The sequence below is a fragment of the Myxine glutinosa genome, chromosome 1 (genome assembly GCF_964187855.1).
Source record: "Myxine glutinosa chromosome 1, kmMyxGlut1.1, whole genome shotgun sequence".
NCBI classification, from domain to species: domain Eukaryota; kingdom Metazoa; phylum Chordata; class Myxini; order Myxiniformes; family Myxinidae; genus Myxine; species Myxine glutinosa.
In genome coordinates, this window is record NC_136261.1 from 377,102,276 (window position 1) to 377,125,118 (window position 22,843).

Genomic DNA, 22,843 nt, shown 5'->3' on the forward strand with positions numbered 1-22,843 from the left:
AACCCCTGCGGGCTGTTCCCTCATTCGGTTATAATTTCACTAGAAAATTAACGAAAGTTGAAAATCAAGCTGATGTTATTAAAATAACGACGTGGCGTGATGTGAGACTCGAATGAGCGGAGATCGCGCTCTTTCTACGAAACTGCGTCATTACGTTTTTTCATGACGTCACGGTACGAGGCTCCACCCCTCTGGGCTTAGTTTGTGAAAATGCTTACTCGTTTCTCAAACTTCATCAGCAGGAGAAGTAACATGTCCGTCCTTGTACCCGGGTTTAGGGATTAACAAGTTATTAATGAGAAATGTTGCACAAAGATCGTGTTTGCTTCACTGTGGTAATGAAAGAGTGTGTCGAGTGCAGAGAGTGTGAACGGGATGAAGATTCGCGTTGTTCGGCATGATGACGTCAGCTTCAGGGAGTCTGAGGAAACACGAACAGAGATCCAAGTTCATGAGTTTCACCACCGAAGGTCGATGGACGTTATGTTTTCATGTCTGTTTATCTATTTGTGAACAAGATGTCTGAAAACGTTGTGGACGGATTCGGACGAAACATGGCGGAGACGTTTGGTGTGGGACACGGACGATTTTATTTACATACTAAGTCGAGGCTCATGGAAGAGCCAACACATAGAACATGTAACAAAAGGGAGCGAGGGGGGGTGAGAGGGAAGTACAACAAGAGTGGAAAACAGGGACATCAGGAGATCTGTGGAAAGGAGAGGGTTGGGTTGGGGTCGTGAGACCTTCCATGGGATAAACAAGATGGGAACTACTGGGGATTTCAGGAAAGAAAACAGGGAATTTGAAGGAGGTGGGTTTAGGGTAGGTTAACGGGGGTAGAAAAGATCAAGGTTTTGGATGGGGGAAGATGTTGGTGAACACCTGTTTTGCACACCTGGAGGGAGGAGTTGGACTAGTTATGTTAGTTTTCTAGTTATACACCAAAGTAAACAACAAAACGACTGGGAAAGACTTATCTTTGAGGAAGTTCCAGATGTGAAAATCGCACATTCACAGCACAGGAACCGGAAGTGATTCCTGTGCATTCACAGAACAGGAACCGGAAGTGATGATGCCAGGTGAACCTTTAGAACTTCGTTTTACGAAAACTCCCATTGAGTGATGGATCAGATGGTTCACTCATGGAATCTCATTATAATCTACGTTTCTGGTTTTTTTTGTCGACACAAGTACATCGTCATGAGACACCTCGCACTCTGTTGTGTTACCTGTGTTTGTCATGATCGAGTGCACCTTCTGATGCTCTTCTTATCCAGTTTGTAGTTTCATTTAATGCCCTGAATGATAATTGTGAATGTTAATACTCGGGGATTGTTCTTTTTGTGAATAATCAAGGAAAATCCCGTCAAATGATGGATTCACCAACTCAACACAACACACAGGATTACAATAAATACACAGTTATCGATTACATCCGACAAATAGTTTGCAATAAATAATACAGTTCAATAAATGAGACTTTCCCTGGGAAGGATCAGCGGTGGGAGGAGAAATTTGTCAAAACATTCCATATTGGAATGAGAGCATTGAATCTTCATCTTCCTCATCCAGACACGCATACATACTTGCACCTGCACACACAGAGACGGAGGTAGACACTGCTCGGTCTACATTGCACCACTTGAAACCCACCAATGTGTAAACTGTAGAGATAGCAGACAACTACAGTGACTCACACACACACACACACACACACACACACACACACACACACACACGTATCCATTGATTTACAAACACGCACACACACAGGTGGATACTTTGAGACCTGGGAGGACTCCATTCCATCTCCTGGAACCCACCCATGTGTGGAGGCAGCAGCCAACAACACACACATTGTTATATTCCATATGCAGCCTATGGCGGATGTTTGCATTATTACTGGGAGTGTGCCTGTGCCGCTGATGCAGTGCCCCTTGTTTACACGAACCTGGTAATCATTTTGCCGACGTCAGAAGGATGACAGGCTGAATCAACCCACCTGATGTTATTTTAGCAGCACGACAAGGGCACAAACATATTACAGCAACCATATTACAACATATAACAACCTCATTACAACGTAGAGCAACCATATTACAACATACAACAACCATATTACAACATACAACAACCATATTACAACATACAGCAACCATATTATAACATACAACAACCATATTACAACAACCATATTACAACATATCAAAAACCACATTACAACATACATCAACCACATTACAACATACATCAACCATATTACAACATACATCAACCATATTACAACATACATCAACCATATTACAACAAGCACAGTAACCAAGTGATTTGGCTCTAAATGGTATTTTTGATTTATTGATTAATCAATTAATCGATTTATTAAATATTGATCTATGACAGTATCGAAGAAGAAGACGAGCATGTGGAAGGCAACAAAGAAGAAAAATAAGAAGAAGAAGATTGCCTGGTTCTTCACCGAGTCCCGAAACAAGGAGAACCATCTCACAGGATCACCGAAAGGTAATAACCAAAATCGAATCGGATTGGTCTTGTCACCTTTCCAACTCATCCACCAAGTTTTGTCATAATCCCGACATAATTTTTGAGACATCATACCATATATCGTCTTTGGGCCTATCACTCTCGTGAAGAATCACTTTTTAAAACATTTTAAAAATCTCATATCCGGATTCGGATCTTCAGCAAAGTTCAATCGATTCTTCTTTGTCATACACCCAACTTGTCCTCCAAGTTTCGTCCAAATCCATCAATAACTTTTTGAGATATTGTGCTTTGTATCAATTTTAGCCCTGTCACTCAATGGTGAAGAATCACTTAGAAATTAAAAAATTCTCATATCCGAATCCATATTCAGATCTTCACCAAATCCGAATCGATTAGTCCTTCTCACACACTCGACCTCTCCACCAAGTTTCGTCCCATTCCGTCTACCCTTTTGAGATATCCTGCTATATGTCGTTTCAGCCCGATCACTCAATGGTGAAGAATCACTTCAATAATTCTCTGATCCGGATCTTCACCAAAATCTAATCATTTCGTCCTCCTCGCACTTCCAATCTCTCCACAAAATTTCCTCGGAATCCATCCACAACTTTTTGAGATATCTTCATCACATTTCTCAATCAAATGGGCAGGACTTATTGTCATCTATCTATAATTCCAGTAATCTGTGTGTGTATGTATGTATGTATGTATGTATGTATGTATGTATGTATGTATGTATGTTTGTTTGTTTGTTTGTCTGTGACCGCTGTTTCTCGACAACCACGGGTCCGATATACTTTAAACTTGCCAGGTATATTGCTGGGGACCCGAGGATGTGCCTTTTCAAGGTTTCATATTAATCGGACAAGTAGTTACCGAGCTATGTCCAAAAACGATTCAACCAATCAGAGAGCAGCGAGCTATCATGTGTGCCGAACGTGCCGAACAGACTCTGCCTCGGACGGCACATTTGAGAGCGTATTCATTTATTTCACGTTGGCAAACTATGTTGGCGTTAAACTATGTTTTAAAACTAATTAAAACTACTTTGCGATTCATCGTAACTGCGATTCGTAACTGCCGTTCGCTTTGGCTTTGCGAATGGACCAAACCATTTCATGTAAATAGAGGGGGGGGATTGTCACCGTACTCGCAAGCCGTTCGCTTTGGACCAAACCATTTCATGTAAATAGAAGGGGGGGATATAATTTTAGATATAGATATAGTACGGGCATGCCCTAGTCTATCTATAATGCCAGTAATCTCTGTGTGTATGTGTGTTTGTCTTTGACCGCTGTTTCTCGACAACCACGGGTCCGATATACTTTAAACTTGCCAGGTATATTGCTGGGGACCCGAGGATGTGCCTTTTCAAGGTTTCATATTAATCGGACAAGTAGTTACCGAGCTATGTCCAAAAAACGATTCAACCAATCAGAGAGCAGCGAGTTATCACGTGTGCCGAACGTGGCGAACAGACTCTGCCTCGGACGGCACATTTGAGAGCGTATTCATTTATTTCACGTTGGCAAACTATGTTGGCGTTAAACTATGTTTTAAAACTAATTAAAACTACTTTGCGATTCATCGTAACTGCGATTCGTAACTGCCGTTCGCTTTGGCTTTGCGAATGCACCAAACCATTTCATGTAAATAGAGGGGGGGGGGGGGATTGTCACCGTACTCGCAAGCCGTTCGCTTTGGACCAAACCATTTCATGTAAATAGAGGGGGGGGGGGGGGATATAATTTTAGATATAGATATAGTACGGGCATGCCCTAGTTATTTAAATGAAACCTTAAGTACTGTTTAGTAAACTGTATCAAGTAGATGGATCTCTTCGTAAAGTTTGGAGACCAAACTTGATAGCTTGTGATGATTTTTCAGTGTGCACAGCCAAGGTATCGGCACACGCGCCAGGTTCTCGAGGTGCGTACTTGGACTCACCACCACTATGGACCCTGAGGCCATGAGGCCACAGATAACTCCACGGTCCGACGGGTTATTAATCGCAGTCATACGAAAGGCCATAATCTTGCTGATCAAGTCCACAAGGCCTTTACCTCCTTTTTCCACGGGAAGACTCAGCAGTCCAGGACGAACCCAGTGTTTGCCGCTCCAAAGGAAGTCAATTATAATCCTCTGTAGGTTTTTCACCAAACTTTCTGGGGGTTGCACCGCCTTGAAACGATGCCACAGAATGGATGCCAGCCACAAGATTGTTGAGCACGTTTCCTGTATGAAAGTTGAACACGCAAGCCTCTCCACTTCATCAGTCTTTGCTCAAAGGCATCCAACAACCACTCCCAGTTCTTCTTTTCCACATTTTCATTTCCAAGAAACACTCCCAGGTATTTAGTACCTTCAAAACTCCATTTGAGCTTAAGTGGAAGGGAAGGCAAGGTCCACTGGCCTGACCCGTCTACAAGGCCTGGCTTTTGCACCAATTTACGACAGCTGTTGTCGCTTTGTTAAATAACTCCAAGTTCTCTTCAACCAAACCAATAGTCAGGTTCACTATGTTTTTTCGTTCAAAATCATGGTAGATTAGCAAACCAATCCATTTTTGGAAATGACACTGCATTCAACATTCAACCCACAGCATTTAACCCCTGACTATCTCTTCTCCTTCTCCCTCCTTTTGCTTTAAATATTTCCCTATTGATTCTTGTCTTTTTGCAATTGTTGTTTTCATGTATTGTTATGCATTATGTTTTCCACTCTGTCAAAGCGCCTTTGGGCTTCTTGAAAAGCGCTATACAAAATAAATGAATTATTATTATTATTATTATTATTATTATTATTATTATTACATGTAAAATCTGAAAATCAATGTTTACATTTGCCAATTCCGACCAATTCGACCAATCGACCAATTCCATTCGACCAATTCGACCAATCGCTTCGATCGACCATTCGACCAATTCGATCAATTTGATTCGATTTCGATCGACCATTCGACCAATTCGATTTGCCAATCAATTTGACCGACCTTTGCTTGTGTGGAACGGACTGTGAAAACGATGCGGACTATATTGTCGGATACGACACACAGGACAGTGATGACGAACTCTAAATGGCATATTCTGTAATCGTGTATGTTTGATGCCATTGACTGCCTGTGCATATTTTGTCATTGACTGCCTGTGTAGATGTGAAGTTATACTGACTGCATGTGTATATATGATTTTGCTGACTGCCTGTGTATGTTTGGTGATGTGAATTATTGTGACACATTTTGATGTTATTAACTGCCTGTACAAAATGATAACATGTATTTGATTATGCAACTTATCGCGAATATAAAGACAGTATTTTGCAATTCAAAACCTTTGATTCGTGTCTTACCATTCCCCATAGCACTAATTTGATACTTTCATTGGATTCCTTGTCCCTGAAAATATAGGTTTAGTATATTTTAAAAAGTTTTTAGGGTAATTAGAGGCAGAAATAGAACAAAATATGTATTTTACAGTGGCCACTTTGAAAATCCAAAATGGCCGCCATACAGGTATCTCTCCAAATGTAAACATTGATTTTTAGTTTCCTTATGCTATAACCTTTCCAAAAATGTATAGGTTTGCTAATCTACGATGATTTTGAACGAAATATAATTTATTGACATAGTGAACCTGACTACAACGTCTTTGGCATTTTTCACCAAAACACAAACGTCGTCTGCATCGGCCGATACTTTCATTTCATGCTCTGCCAAATCTTTTAAGCCCACAATAAATTTCCGAAACACTATCGACAGCGGTTCAATACTCAAGACATGTAAAATACCAGACAGAGAGCGGCCCTGACGAATCCCCCTCTGAAAGTATCAGTTCATTATTGACTTTAAATAATGAATAAAGTTGATTGCATATGTTACGGATTTATGTGAATTGATGTGAATTACTATTCAGGTCTTTGCTTATTAATGTGTAGTCGATTAAAGGTTGTTGTGATTAAAGGGCCAGGAGCCCTTCTGGGGAAAAGGAGATCGGAAACGGAAGAAGAAAAGACACGAGGTCCGGCAGAAGCGGCGATCTTCTTCCTCTTCCTCGCCGAGCTCCGACGCGAGCGGTATCGATATTGAGCAGCGTGGGGGACGCTGCGTGTGAAAGCCCGTCTGGCGAAAGGAGTTACCTGCGCGGGGTAATTACCTCTTTACACGTCAAGTTGCCGTGGGTTCGTGCACGGAACCAAGCGTCCGGCACAGTTCGCCTCACCGTCTACAAGGACGCGTACGGGTCGCACCTTGGGCCTCGTGCGCTGGGCAAGCCGCGCGTTGCTTTACCCGCTTTGCTTGGCAAGGAGGTGTGCGCTGCAGCCATTGTTCCCGGTACGTGACGTGCACGTTTGGGAGCATGTCAGCCAGAGGTTCGTTCAACCGCCCGTGTGCGGAGAAGCCGACCTACACCTTGGTCTGGAGGGGCCCAGAGACATTGTGAGGGACAGTGACCAAAAGGGGTCGTGAGTGGGGAATATATAAGATGGCCATCTTAGTAATATTGGATTGATTGTTGATGGTTGTATATTGCTTGGGGAATATATTATTGATTACTCCGGATCCTTGGTGTGGGGTTTCTTATTGGCTGGAATTCATATTGATTGCGTTACGAAAGCGTATAAATCATAGATCTTTCTGGCGGAGTTCCTCTCACGGTCCGGGGGTCACCGAGACCAGGTAGTCACCGGGAGGACCACGTAACAGAAATTGGGGGCTCGTCCAAATTACAATTTGCGGATTCGCAATTGGGTCTACGTCCGGGATCTATAAAATTTGCTAAATTTTAGTCCGGGAAAGAATTCCCAAGAGTGGGAACTTTTCCAACGTTCCTAAAATTGTTTTGCTCTGTCGACAAAACAACAACAACAACAACAACAACAAAAAAACAACAATAGCAATAATAGTAATACTGTTGCTTTTCTTTGTTGGAAATTTCTGGGGTGAAGGTTAACAGGTGTTACCAGTAGTCACCATGGCGTTTGTGGCACAGAACTTTGCGGTAACCCCTAGTGAGGCACAGTTCCGAGCGTTACTAAAAGCGGACCTCTTAAAATTGGCCAAACATTTTAACTTGGAGGTCCGAACTAATTTGAGGAAGGCAGAGTTGCAGACCACGGTGATACAATCTTTGGTGGGATTAGGAACATGGGACGAGTTAGCCTGGCAGTGGCTACCCGAAGAACCAGAAGACGTTGAGCTCCGGAAACTGGAGTTGCAATTACGGAGCCAGGAACGGATAAAAGAAGAAGAAAGGAAAGCAGAAAAGGAAAGAGCAGAAGAAGAAAGGAAAGCAGAAAAGGAAAGAGCAGAAGAAGAAAGGAAAGCAGAAGAGAGGAGAGAAGAGAAACAAGCAGAGGAAAGGAGAGTGGAACGAGAACTCCAGGAAAGGTTAAAAGAAGAAGAAAGGAAAGCAGAAGAGAGGAGAGAAGAGAAACAAGCAGAGGAAAGGAGAGTGGAACGAGAACTCCAGGAAAGGTTAGAAGGGAGAAAAGCAGAGGAGAGGAGAGCTGCCAGGGAACTCGAAGCAGAGGAGAGAAAAGCCGAAAGGGAGTTGAAGGAACGTGATCTGGCGCTTCAGCAAGAAATTAAATTCAAGGAGCTGGATTTAATGAGAGAACGGGGAGAGGTACCACTCTTGCTGACGGGGTCGACACCTAGCCAGAACACCTGGGATGTGGGCAGACATGTGAGGCTGGTTCCACCCTTCAGTGAAAAGGAAGTCGCTAAATTTTTTCCACACTTTGAGAAAGTGGCTTGACAGTTAAACTGGCCGGAGGAGGCCTGGACCATACTAGTGCAAAGTGTGCTGGTGGGTAAAGCTCAAGATATTTATTCGGCGCTACCAATGGACCAATGTGCAGATTATGAGGTATTGAAGAAGCACATCCTCAAAGCCTATGAGTTGGTTCCGGAAGCTTACCGGCAAAAATTCAGGAATGCCAGGAAGAGGGAGAGTGAAACCCATGTGGAGTTTGCCAGAGTGAAGGAAAACATGTTTGATCGGTGGTGTGAGTCGAAAGGAGTCGGGAACGACTTCGAAGCATTGCGTGACCTGATGCTGGTGGAGGAATTTCAACAGTGTGTCCACGAGGACATCAAAGTGTACCTGCAGGAAAAGAAAGTACCAAAGTTGTGGGACGCAGCCACCATGGCAGATGATTATGCCTTAACACACCGGATAGGGGTCCACACACCTAGCTCCTCGCCTAGACTTCAGCAGGGGAGTTATGGAACACCCGGTGCGGAGAACGACAATACATGGCGGCGGCCTCGAGAGGATTATGGGGACAACGCGGATACCCCACCTGTTCGAAATCAGAGGGCTACGGGCCCAAGACAAACTTATTTTTCGGGGGGCCCGAGGCAGACCACGAGTTTTTCCTCCGGGCCTACTTGCGCTTTTTGCAAGAAACCTGGACACCTGATGTCCAGTTGTTACCTCATGAAAAGGGAAGACCCAGAGCGGAGTCTGACTATTACCACTCCGAATGCGATGGCAAGCGTAAGAAATCGCCCACAGAAGAGTTACCAACCATTTATTTATGAGGGGTTGGTCTCACTCCAGGGAGACTTGACTAACCCAAGACCGGTTAGGGTTTTGAGGGACACAGGAGCCCATCAATCCTTAATGCTTGAAGGCATTTTGCCATTGTCAAAGAGTACCGCAACTGGTGATAGTGTTCGGTTACAAGGGATCGGTGGCTGTGTTAGTGCCCCACTTCATGTCATCCATTTGGAATCCGATTTGGTGTCAGGACCGGTCACCGTCGGTTTACAAGCCACACTTCCTGTAGAGGGAGTATCTGTGATTATCGGGAATGATTTGGCCGGGGGGCAAATTTATGGTAACCCGAGGGTGGGTAAAGAGCCCCGCAGGGGAAATAACACCACCCCCGCTCGGGATGGCGACAAAAGTTCCAAGTTATTTGTAGGGGGACTGAACTTCAACACAGAGGAAGAAGTTCTGACCTCTGTCTTCAACAGATATGGGCCGCTGGTGGAAGTGCGGGTGGTAAAAGACAGGGAAACGCAACGGTCAAGATGGTTCGGCTTTGTCACGTTTGCAAGCACAAGAGACGCCAGAGAGGCAGAGAAGAATTGGAATGGTAAGGATATGGAGGGTCGGACCATAACAGTAGGGAAGGCATTTCGTAGGCGTCGAGAGGTCTACAGAAGAGGACAACTTGGCAGTAGTTTTGGGGTTGGCAGCAGCCGATATTACTATGGAGGCTCCCAGAGTTACGGCACCTCCCGAAAGAATGAACGTCAGAGCACTGGCCGAGAAGGAGACCGCCAGTCAGGTAACGGCTGGGACCAGGGGTCCCACCGTAACTGTTAGGAGTCTGGAGAAGTTGAAGCACTATATACGGGGGAGCCGCCGAGCCGGGGCTCCTACACAGACTAACCGTGAACGCCACGTTCTTAAAGGCGTCCAGGTAGTGAACTTTCCTGCACGGACTAACCGTGAACTCCACGTTCTTAAAGGCGTCCATGTAATGAACTTTCCTCCCCGGACTAACCGTGAACTCCACATTCCTTAAGGCGTCCATGTAGGGAATACTCAGCTGGGCCTCCCAAAAAAGTGCTATCGAGAGGTTTAAATTTGGGGGCTTTGGTCACCACCTCTTAACCGTCATTCAAGAGAAACTAGAAATGGTTGACGCTTGGTCCAGAGGGAATTAATCTAGGGGATTGTGTGAAATTTTGTTGCTTTATTTTTAAGTGATAACTGTGCCCGGGGGGGAACTGATGATTTGGGGGGGGGGGGGGGAGGGTGAGTTATCTGGTTTGTTTATCCAAGTTGGCCGGCAAAGAAAGTTTTCGCTGGGTTCAAACTTTCTTTCTTGAAGGGGGGGAGTGTTATGGATTTATGTGAATTGATGTGAATTACTATTCAGGTCTTTGCTTATTAATGTGTCGTTGATTAAAGGTTGTTGTGATTAAAGGGTCAGGAGCCCTTCTGGGGAAAAGGAGACCAGAAACGGAAGAAGAAAAGACACGAGGTCCGGCAGAAGCGGCGATCTTCTTCCTCTTCCTCGCCGAGCTCCGACGCGAGCGGTATCGATATTGAGCAGCGTGGGGGATGCTGCGTGTGAAAGCCCATCTGGCGAAAGGAGTTACCTGCGCGGGGTAATTACCTCTTTACACGTCAAGTTGCCGTGGGTTCGTGCACGGAACCAAGCGTCCGGCACAGTTCGCCTCACCGTCTACAAGGACGCGTACGGGTCGCACCTTGGGCCTCGTGCGCTGGGCAAGCCGCGCGTTGCTTTACCCGCTTTGCTTGGCAAGGAGGTGTGCGCTGCAGCCGTTGTTCCCGGTACGTGACGTGCACATTTGGGAGCACGTCAGCCAGAGGTTCGTTCAACCGCCCGTGTGCGGAGAAGCCAACCTACACCTTGGTCTGGAGGGGCCCAGAGACATTGTGAGGGACAGTGACCAAAAGGGGTCGTGAGTGGGGAATATATAAGATGGCCATCTTAGTAATATTGGATTGATTGTTGATGGTTGTATATTGCTTGGGGAATATATTATTGATTACTCCGGATCCTTGGTGTGGGGTTTCTTATTGCCTGGAATTCATATTGATTGCGTTACGAAAGCGTATAAATCATAGATCTTTCTGGCGGGGTTCCTCTCACGGTCCGGGGGTCACCGAGACCAGGTAGTCACCGGGAAGACCACGTAACACATAACATTTAATGTAAGCAACAAAAACACTTCCGAGACCAAACTTTTCCAGAACTCTAAATAAACGCTTAAGCCAGTGGTGGCCTCCCCAGAAAAAAATCAATTAGATCCTTTTGAATGCGGGTGATCAGAGCTTGAGGATGCTGGAGTGCGATGGCCTTATGCCATACGATTGGTAGCTCCAGGATGTTTATCATGGTTACCCATGCCTTATGTAACAAGACATGGAGCATTCCTTTCCATTTTAATCGTTTCTGCTTCATGTTATCTCAGAAACCATCCCAGTTCTTCTGCATATAGCTTGAAGTTCCCAAATGGATGCCCAAGTATTGTTACGTTTGTGGGGGTAGATGATGGAATCCCATAGTAAAGGTAGGATTGTATAATTACAGCGTGGACTGTGGACGCGTTGGAGAAAACTCGATGTATTTAAGGAGGGAAACTGTAGCTTAAGATTGTTTATGTGTCCTCACACGAGGGGTGAAGCAGTGATAATTAGTTAGGGATTAAGGTTAGTTTTCCCCAGTGTGATTTCTTTATCTGACTTTTCTTTTACGTTTTACATTTGCAAGGCTGGCCATGAAAAACCTACTTTTAATGACAACAACCTTCCAATGCATGCCGACAGAACCCGAACATTGCCGATCGGACTAAGCCCCACCTCGAAAGCACCGTAGGAAACAGGCCACGCCCCTGAGGGGCATGATTAGCCGAGAGGTTGTGGGCAGGGCGAAGTGGGAGGGACGTTGGGTGATTGGGTCTCAAGAGGAGGAAGAAGAGTGCGTCGCTTTCTCTTGGCTGGTTCTTGCTCGGAGAAGAAGGGACGATTTTGTTCTGATCATGGATGATTGTGTGCTGACTGTGTTGGGCGTGTTTTGGGAAGCGAGGTGCTCTTTGCTGCGTTGGCAGTGTTTTTCACAAGGTTTTGGACAACTGCTGGGGTCTTGGAAGCTGAAGGCTGCATTGCACTTGACGGGAGAGAATCGAAAGGAGGCTGTCTAATTTGCTCGCCTCACGCTTGTAGTGCCTTCGACATGTGGCATTAGATGCCACCATTTTGGATCACTTCCCGCACGACTGGCTACCCCAGTTTCAACAGCCGCCAAGCTCCAAAAAGTACTCGTTGCGACGCCAAGTTAAGTGTCGGCTGAAGGGGTTATATTTTGATTTTATCTTTAACTTGTGTGTTTTTGAGACTGTGTGAGACCGCATAATAGGATTTAGTTTTACCTCGGCCTTCATTTTATTTCTTGATATATTTTCATTAAAATTTATTTTTTGAATTTCCTTGTCGTGTTTACTTGTTTGTGGTTTCAGAATAAACCCATGTGTTTCGTGAGATAAATACCTCACATCTCTTTCCTCTCGCGCACGTCAAATATAACTGCTATATATTCGGCTGGTCGCCTCAGAGTAAAACTGTCTCGGCTATTCATCCAAGGCTGGTCTTTACTAGCTATATTTCTATATATATATATATATATTTTTTTTTTTTTTTGTATACTGAATCGAGGCTCGTGAAAGAGCTAACATTTACTTCACAAACAAATCAACCAGACAAACAAAATATATAAAAAGCGGAAGCGGAAAACAAGATGGGGAGAGAAGGTGAAGCACACAAACACAACATTTGAGAGCAGGGAGATGTGTGGAAGGGAGAGGGCTTGGGGGGAGGAGGCATGGGAAGGGGGGGGGGTGGAGGGAGAAGTATAAAACACAAGGACACCAATGACTTCCAGGACAGAAGTTGGTATTTCAAAAAAGTGGAATTGGGGTGAAATTAGCGGGGGTAGAAAAGATCAAGGTTTTGGATGGGGGAAGATAAGAGATGGTGGTGAACAGCTGTTTTAAAGACCTGGAGGGTGGAGTGGGATTGAAGAGAGTGAGGGAGTTTGTTCCAGAGGCGGGAGAAAAGAGGAATGAAGGAGTGAAGGTGAGCAGAGAGTCTTGATTTTGGCAGTTTGACCATAAGAGGGTTGCAGGCAGATCTTGTGCGACCTGTAGGAATATTTGCGGGACAGAGCCCAGAGAGAGCTGGGGGGGCAAGGCCAGAGAGGAGTCGGTAGAAGATGGAAAGACCACCAACGTGCCTGCGGTGAGTGAGTGAGAGGCCCTTGGAGTTAGCTTCATCGCGGGAGATTCCAATGATTCTGAATGCTTTGGTTTCAACAGCGTGAAGACGAGCTAGGTGTGAGGCAGGAGCACCAGCCCAGAGGGGAGAGCAGTATTCCATTGAGCTGCGGATGAAAGCCTTGTATGTGGTGAGGAGCTCAGGTGTGCCAAGGAAGGACTTCGCACGACGGAGGATGCCCAGTCGGCGACTGGCTTTGGAGGCCAGATTTGAAATGTGGTTTTCCCAGGAAAGATCATGGCAGATAGTGAGACCCAAAAGCTTGAGTGACAGAACTTCTTGGAGAGGATTATTCAGAAAGTGGATGGGAGGGTTGTCCAGTCGGTCTTTTCGGAGAGACATCGTAAGAGTGTGAGATTTGTCAGGATTGAAAGACATGTTCCACTTGTTTGCCCAGTCTGTGATTTTGTCCAGGTCTGCAGAGAGTGAGGAGGCAGCAGACTGCCGATCTGAGGGATGAAGAATGGAGCGACAGAGAGTAGAGTCATCAGCAAAGAGATACAGAGGATTTTCAAGAGAGTCAGAGAGATCATTGATGAAGACCAGAAAAAGGACAGGGCCTAGAACACTGCCTTGTGGAACTCCAGCCTGAACAGGAAGAGGAGATGAGAGAAACCCATTCAGGGCCACACGTTGACTACGACTAGAGAGGAAGTCCGCCAGCCATGCGTGGAGATTTCCATGGATACCAAAAGAGGAGAGTTTGGTGAGCAGAGCGGGGTGCCAGACCGTATCGAAGGCACGTGATATGTCAAGGGAGACTGCTCTAATTTCCTGTTTGGCATTGAGGACCTCCATCCATTGTTGAGAAAGCAGAAGCAGCATGACCAGAGTAGAGTGTCCAGGTCTGAAACCAAATTGATGATCAGAGCGCAATTTCGCAGAGTCGCAGAATCGCAGTCGCAGAATCGCAGAATCGCAGTCGCAGAATCGCAGAGCGAAGATCAGAGCGATCAGATCAGAGCGATCAGAGATCAAGCCATTGGAGAAGAGGAAAGATTTCATATCTGAAGCAATGATGGATTCCATGACTTTGCTGATAATTGGGAGAAGGCTGATTGGTCTGTAGTTGCTGGGATCTGTTTTTGCACCTTGTTTGTGCAAAGCGGTGATGTTGGCAGATTTCCAAGCAGATGGAAGATGACCTTGAGCAAAAGAGAGGGTGAAGAGAACAGAGAGAGGGAGTGAAAGAGCGGAAGAACAGGATTTTAGGACCCGTGGGCTGATGCCGTTATTGGGCCGTTATTGGGCCTTCAAAACACGAATTTTGAAATCGCGCCATGGCTGGTCAAGGCGACGGGGTGTCGGTGGGAGAGATAGACGGGGTAGAATCGACCCAGGACCTTGGGGAAATGTATGTGGAGGAGAGGAGGAGGAGAACATTGGCAATGTGGTTGAGGGGGTATCAGGCGCACAAAATTGCGCTCTCGCGCACGTGGTTGAGGGGGCCACGGCCGCGGAACCAATGGGCGTGGTCCAAATGCAAGCCTTCATGGCCCAATTCTACAAGAATATAGGAACAAGCTCTTGTTCTTGCTCTACTATATTCCTATATTCCTTATTCCTATTCCTTTACTAGGTCTATATTCCTACAGGTCGCACAAGATCTGCCAGCAACCCTCTGATGGTTAAACTGCCGAAATCTCGGCTCTCTGCTCACCTTCACTCTTTCATTCCTCTTTTCTCCCGCCTCTGGAACAAACTCCCACACTCCCTTCAATCCCACTCCTCCCTCCAGGTCTTTAAAACAGCTGTTCACCACCATCTCTTATCTTCCCCCATCCAAAACCTTGATCTTTTCTACCCCCACTAATTCACCCCAGATCCACCTTGTTTGAAATTCCAACTTCTTTCCTGGAAGTCCTGGCAGTGTCCATATGTTTTATACCTCTCCCACACCCCCCCCCCTTCCCATGCCTCCTCCCCAAAGCCCTCTCCCTCCCACAGATCTCTCGATGTCTCCATGTCTCTCGGTCCCTGCTCTCAAATGTTGTGTTTGTGTCCTTCCCCCTCTCTCCCCATCTTGTCTACCGCTCCCGATGTTATTTGTTTTATGTGGCTGTTTGTCTTTCTGTGTGATTAATGTTCGCTCTTTCACGAGCCTCGATCTTGTATACAAAAAAACAAACAAAAAAAAAGCTATGGACAGGACAGTATTTAAACCCATACATTTTCCATAACATTCCTCCTGGAAGAGTTGGGGGAACCGCGTGTGAAGACAGTGATGAGGAAAGGGTATCTGGACACAGAGAAAGAGTTAAGCTCTTGTTCCAGTTTACTCTTGCTGATGAAGCAACTTCAAATTTGGCAAAACAACGGAATAGCTCAAAAAACATCTTACTGGTTTTTAACCACAACACACAAGTCGTCGCATACACTGACGTAACAACTTTGGAATTGTTTGACAAGGACAACCCAGATAAGGTGGTACGAAGGAGAGCCAGTAAAGGTCCGATGGACAGTGTGTATAACATGTCTGACAGTGGACAGCCCTGACGGATGCCACACTGAAAGGGTAAAGGATGAAACAGACTGTTATTTACTTTTAGCAGCCATGATACGTTGTTATATAAAATGTTTTATGCAAGAAATGAATTTTCTCCAAATCCTGCTCGAGTAAGAACTGCAAACAAAAATGAGTGATCCACACTGTCAAAGGCTTTCTCCTAACCCAAAACCCAAAACCCAAACCATGAGTAGTAACCCAAAACCATGAGATGCAGTTTGACCAATAGTAATCAAATCTACAACCAAAAACAACACTGTCATAAATGGATCGTTCAGGTATGCAATACGTTTAGTCATTTCCAACTAAGGAAGAGATGACCTTCTTAAGACACATTGCAAGCACTTTTGACACAATCTTGTAGTCAGTATTTAGCAATGACACAGGCCGCCAGTTTGTAATCTGCTGCAAATCCCCTTTTGTTTGCAAGAAGACATAAGACAGCTCTCCTGTAGATAAGGGGCAATTGCCCCTGATCTAGGTCTCATGAAAAGTCTCAATTAGAGCAGGACCCAGAAAATTCAAAAAAACTTTGGAGAATTCAGCAGGATGTCTGTCAAGTCCAGAGGCCTTGCCATCTTTGAGTTGTTTTAATGCTGCAGTGAGCTCCTCAAGAGAAATGTCACATTCCAGTTGACGTTGCTGCTCTTCAGAAAGAGATGGGAGAAGTTCAATCATCTCATTTGCTGTCGTTTTAGCCACAGTTCTTGGCGAAAACAAGTTTGAGTAAAACTCTTGCATTGAGTATTCAATGTCACTCTGGCAAGTCAGTACACCATCGGACGAGCGTATACTCTGAATCTGCCGATAACTGTTGGCGGCCATCTGAATTTTGAAGAAATCTTTGTTTGGAGTCTCGAGTTTTATTCTGCTCATCCGCAGGTGAATCCTTGCTCCAGCCACACGCTCTTTGACCAGTTCGACCAGAAGAGTCTTTTTTCCATCATCTGCTGATATTGGTCACTTCATATTCCATTACAATCATATGGTGATCAGAAAAGCCAGAAGGACATACACATGTTCTCCCAACCAGATTCACCATTCCTTGGTTCACGTACAATCTGTCCAGTCGGCCCATAGTTAACTGTTTTTTTGCACAGCACACCTATGTATATTGACGGGTGTTTGAATTTTGTAATCGCCATACATCTCCAAGTTTGTATTTTTTCACAAGTTGCGCCAACCTTGCACTGGGTGGATGTGGCTCATGAGTGTTCCTGTCCAGTCGAGGGTTCAGTGTGCAGTTATAGTCTCCCCCCATACAAATTAAACTCGTCAAATCAACAGTGCTTAAATAATCCGCTAATTTTGGAAGAAATAGAGCCCTTTCAGCACTGTGACTGGGGCAATACAAATTAATAATGCTAACCTTTTGATTTCTGCTGATAAAATCCACAGCGATGAAGAAACCCTTACAAATCTCTCTGAGGTGATTCTCAGGTGGTTGAAGGCGAGGATGCAAGATTATTGCCACCCCCGCTTTAGCTTCTTCAACGGCACTGGAGAAAAAGAGGCACCCTTCCAACATTCTGCGCCACTCGTCTTCACAAGATTGGTGGGTGTATGTGTTTTGTAACCTGAAAATATCAATCTTTTCTTTCTGAAATAGTTGTAACACCTCGAGAGACCGCATACAGCTGCGGCCTCCATTTATGTTGAGGGATGTTGCCTTCATTTGCTTTTTATGCCTCTGCCCCCGAAGGTGGCAGGAAGGATTATGTTTTCGGGTTGTCCATCCGTCCTTCCGTCCGTCCATACGGGCTAGACCTCGTTTATCCTAGCAACCATATGTCCGATTAAGACGAAACTTTCAGGATAGAAGTGACACCCATGCAGAATGTTTATATGATAATTGTGATGTCATAGGTCACGTGGTATGGTAGCCATCTTGGATTAAACGCAAATAATTAAAAAATATTTCTCGGAAACTACTGAATGGAAAATTTTGAAACTTGGCACATTGTCAAGTACTCCCAATGGGCCATTTCGGGCCACACGTTGACTTCGACCAGAGAGGAAGTCCGTAAGCCATGCGTGCAGATTTCCATGGATATCATAGGAGGAGAGTTTGGTGAGCAGAGCGGGGTGCCAGACCGTATTGAAGGCACGTGATATACTCAAGGGAGACAGCTCTAATTTCCTGTTTGACATTGAGGACCTCCATCCATTGTTGAGACAGCAGTAGCAGCATGCCCAGAGTAGAATGACCTGGTCTGAATCCAAATTATTGATCGGAGATCAAGCCATTGGAGAAGAGGCAAGATTTGATATCCGAAACAATGATGTATTGCATGACTTTGCTGATGATTGGGAGAAGGCTGGTTGATCTGTAGTTGCAAGGATCTGTTTTTGCACCTTTTTTGTGTAAAGCGGTAATGTTTGCTGATTTCCAAGATGCTGGCAGATGACCTTGAGCAAAAAAGAGGGCGAAGAGAACAGAGAGAGGGTGAGATAGAGCGGCAGAGCAGGATTTTAGGACCTGTGGGCTGATGCCGTCAGGTCCAGTTGCAGAATCAGAGTCAAGAGTTGACAGAAACTTCTCCACCTTGTCAGGAGGAAAGGACACAGAGTCCAGGAGCAGCTGGGTATGACTGGGTATGGTGGGTACAGAGAGAGATGGGTTTGAAACACAAGATTTTGAGGCAAACACAGAGTTGAGGTATTCAGCTTTTTCACGTGCGGAGTCAGCTGTGTAGCCGTTTGAGGTGAGGGAGGGGATGGAGGGTGGAACAAACACCAGAAACAGATTTGACCAGACGCCACCAGGATTTGGAAGAAGGAGATAGGTTTGAGAGTTCACTATTGGGAGTAGACTTTGAAAGGGCGTAGACATTTATTGAAGTAAAATTGAAGTCTCCATCAACAAAATCCAGTGAAGCGAAGTGACCTGGGATTATTTCCTGAAATGAGAGTTGGAGCGGGCAAAAATGGGGATTAATTAGAAAGGCAACTCCTGCTGTACGAGAGGTTTAATCGCTAAAGTAGCCGGCCTTTTTCATCATTCGATTCCAGGTAGCATGAGACGATGGAGTAGAGTGGGTTTCTTGTCAGAAAGCCACATCTAGTTTCCGTTGCCTTACAAGGTTGACCACTTGGAGAACCTAGACTGGTTCGCACCACCATTTATATTGAGGCTACCAAGAATTGTCAAGGAGATGTAAAAGAGGAAAGGAAAGGGAAATATGCGTATCATCCTTTTACCTCGTTTTTTGCCTCAACAATGTGTTCCTTAAAGGAGAACGGACACGACCAAAGCAACTTTGCAGATTTCGAAACATAAACATATCTTAAACACTTCTATTGAGTTCATTTCACAAATATCTTTGCGGTTTTATTAGAATTCGTCAAAATATCGCCGAACAAGCAAAATCAGTTTTGTCAAAACCGCAAACCGGAAATGACGTTTGCGAAGTAACCCAGGTTTTCGTTCTTAAAGCCTTGTTGGCTTCGTGACGATCAGAACATCGCTTTGTTTTCGTTACGATCAGTTGGAATCATGCCCAGTCGTTGTGTGGCTGCTGCTAGTGTGTGCCCGTACGTGCGGGGAGGTAAGTACGTGGACATATGTACGTTGACGTACGTACCAAAAATAAGGCCTCACTGTCCGGAAGTTCGCATATAGCAGTTACGATTAATCGCAAATTAGTTTTAATGGCCAAGTATTCAATTTTCAAACCGCGAGGCAGAAACAACAAACACACGCGGTTCCTTCGCTGTCGCTTGACCGTACGTGCAAAGAAAAATTAAAACTTTCATCGTTCCTACGGTCTTCGCTCTCGTCCTTCGCTGTTCCTTCGTTCACGTACAAAACGTATGTGTTTGCGAAATAAATGGCCATAACTTGGTAACCACTTGTCCGATTAATAGCAAACCTTGAAAAGGCACATCCTCGGGTCCCCAGCAATATACCTGGCAAGTTTCACTTAGATCGGACCAGTGGTTGTCGAGAAACAGCGGTCACAGACATACACACAGACAGACACACAGACACACAGAGATTGCTTGCATTATAGAGAGTGCTTTTATGACACAATTACAATTGATACACCTGCAGTGCTGCACTAAGTCAATAAAGTCGTATTTCGTTTCTGTGTTTCTATCCATTTCTTGCCTCACGGCACCGAACATTAATTAAATATTAGTTACTAGCAGAAGTACCCGGCATTGCCGGGCGGGGGAGGGGAGGGGAAGGGGAAGAGGAGGGGAGGGGAACGGGGGGTAGGAGAGGGGGGGAGAGGAGGAGAGGGGTGGGGGAAGTACCCGGCATTCCGTGTATAAACGTGAGGGAGAAGAGGGGCAGGGGGAGGGGGAGGGGGAGGGGAGGAGAGGGGAGGAGGAGAGGGGGGTCCCCAGCAATATACCTGGCAAGTTTCACTTAGATCGGACCAGTGGTTGTCGAGAAACAGCGGTCACAGACAGACACACAGAGATTGCTTGCATTATAGACAGTGCTATAATGACACAATTACAACTGATACACCTGCAGTGCTGCACTAAGTCAATAAAGTCGTATTTCGTTTCTGTGTTTCTATCCATTTCTTGCCTCACGGCACCGAACATTAATTAAATATTAGTTATGTATTCCATTGACCAGAAAAAGAAACTTTTTCAATTAAAAAAGAGACATAAAAATGAATACCATTCAGTATTTTGGAAGCGCCCGAGATCAAAATCGATCGCCATTGTGTCTGTCGGTGTCTGCCATTGTTTACTATTGCGAAGTCACATCAGCTTCCTCCGATGACGTCACGATGATGATGATAGTCATCACGAGATGCTGGCCAACGCGAGGGAAATCGTCTGCTATTGGCATTTTAAAACTCGGATATCTCACGATTCACGCATGCTCGAGCAACAATTTTTGCGCCAAACTTAATCTTTTTTGTTGCTACAATTAATTCATGTTAAGCATTTGATGTCTATACTCATGTCCGTTCCCCTTTAAACCTACTGCATTGGGGTTCCGTGCAATTGTGGTCACTGGGTCGGCGAATAATACACCTTGCCGTTTCAATAAACCCAGGTAGATCAGAAAAATGATCTTTTATTTAAATATATATTTTTCTAAAAGTCTGGTTCAGAAACTTGAGTATTTGCGATGGTAAGACGTTGGAATCACGATGTGGGGAATTCCTCAATGTCATAGGATTCCTCCTCAGACATGTCAGAAGCCCTATCTGGGAACCCTGGCTCTTCAGACACCAGAATACTCTGTGGTGTGCAGGTGTCATCCTGCCCTGTTTCTGCAGGAACAGGTTAGGGAGAGGTTCCACTTGTCCAGTGTGAGGGAAGGAGAGAGAGTGTGAGGGAAGGAGAGTGTGAGAGCGAGGGAGAGAGAGTGTGTGGGAAGGAGAAAGAGTGTGAGTGAAGGAGAGAGAGTGTGAGAGCGAGGGAGAGAGAGTGTGTGGGAAGGACAAAGAGTGTGAGTAAAGGAGAAAGAGTGTGAGGGAAGGAAAGAGAATGTGAGAGCGAGGGAGAGAGAGTGTGAGTGAAGGAGAGAGAGTGTGAGGAAAGGAAAGAGAGTGTGAGGGAAGGAAAGAGAGAGTGTGAGGGAAAGAGAGAGAGTGTGAGAGCGAGGGAGAGAGAGTGTGTGGGACGGAGAAAGAGTGTGAGTGAAGGAGAGATTGTGTGAGGGAAGGAGAGAGAGTGTGAGAGCGAGGGAGAGAGAGTGTGTGGGAAGGAGAGAGAGTGTGAGGGAAGGAGAGAGTGTGAGAGCGAGGGAGAGAGTGTGTGTGGGAAGGAGAGAGAGTGTGATCGAAGGAGAGAGTGTGAGGGAAGGAAAGAGAGTGTGAGGGAAGGAAAGAGCGAGTGTGAGGGAAGGAAAGAGAGAGTGTGAGGGAAGGAGAGAGGGTGTGAGAGCGAGGGAGAGTTCGGGATAGAGAGTGAGAGCGAGGGAAGGAGAGAGTGTGAGAGCAAGGGAGAGAGTGTGAGAGTGAGGTAAGAAGAGAGTGTGACAGCAAGGCTGAGAGAGTGAGAGCGAGGGAAGGAGAGAGTGTGAGAGCGAGGGAGAGAGTGTGAGAGCAAGGGAGAGAGTGTGAGAGTGAGAGCGAGGGAAGGAGAGATTGTGAGAGCAAGGGAGAGTGTGAGAGTGAGGGAAGGAGAGAGTGTGAGAGCGTGGGAGAGAGTGTGAGCATAGGAGAGAGTGTGAGAGCAAGGGAGAGAGTGTGAGAGCAAGGGAGAGAGTGTGAGAGCAAGGGAGAGAGTGTGAGAGTGAGAGCAAGGGAGAGAGTGTGAGAGTGAGAGCAAGGGAGAGAGTGAGAGAGAGAGAGCGAGGGAAAGAGAGAGAGCGAGGGAAGGAGAGAGTGTGAGATCGAGGGAAGGAGAGAGTGTGAGAGAGGGGATAGAGTGAGAGCAAGGGAAGGAGACAGTGTGAGAGCAAGGGAGAGAGTGTGAGAGAGAGGGATAGAGTGAGAGCGAGGGAAGGAGAGAGTGTGAGAGCAAGGGAGAGAGTGTGAGAGAGAGGGATAGAGTGAGAGCGAGGGAAGGAGAGAGTGTGAGAGTGAGGGATAGAGAATGAGAGCGAAGGAATGAGAGAGTGTGAGAGCAAGGGAGAGTGTGAGAGTGAGAGCGAGGGAAGGAGAGAGTGTGAGAGCATGGGAGAGTGTGAGAGCGAGAGCAAGGGAAGGAGAGAGTGTGAGAGCAAGGGAGAGAGTGTGAGAGAGAGGGATAGAGTGAGAGCGAGGGAAGGAGAGAGTGTGAGAGCAAGGGAGAGAGTGTGAGAGAGAGGGATAGAGTGAGAGCGAGGGAAGGAGAGAGTGTGAGAGAGAGGGATAGAGTTTGAGAGCGAGGGAAGAAGAAAATGTGAGAGCAAGGGAGAGATTGTGAGAGTAAGGGGAGAGTGTGAGAGTGAGAGCGAGGGAAGAAGAGAATGTGATAACGAGGGAGAGAGTGTGAAAGTGAGAGCGAGGGAGAGAGTGAGAGCGAGGGAAGGAGAGAATGTGATAACGAGGGAGAGAGTCTGAGAGCAAGGGAGAGAGTGTGAGAGTGAGAGTGAGGAGGAGAGTTTGAGTGC

General features: G+C 45.8%; 1 protein-coding gene across 3 annotated transcripts; it reads left to right on the forward strand.

The window, feature by feature from the left end:
* Nucleotides 1–164: 164 nt before the first annotated feature.
* On the forward strand, nt 165–12,477 carry LOC144888161 (uncharacterized). 3 transcript variants are annotated; one of them, XM_078770197.1, is made up of 4 exons: nt 165–247; nt 362–470; nt 2,404–2,523; nt 6,468–11,045. In XM_078770197.1, exon 4 carries the CDS (start codon nt 8,352–8,354, stop codon nt 9,843–9,845), a length of 1,494 nt encoding a protein of 497 aa, XP_078626323.1. In that variant the 5' UTR covers nt 165–247; nt 362–470; nt 2,404–2,523; nt 6,468–8,351; the 3' UTR covers nt 9,846–11,045. The 3 variants fall into 3 exon arrangements, 2 of the variants coding, with proteins under 2 accessions (XP_078626323.1, XP_078626322.1); XR_013621855.1 differs by lacking the exon at nt 6,468–11,045 and adding an exon at nt 11,823–12,477 and having other exon boundaries at nt 171–254; XM_078770196.1 differs by having other exon boundaries at nt 171–254.
* The last annotated feature ends 10,366 nt before the right edge of the window (nt 12,478–22,843 follow it).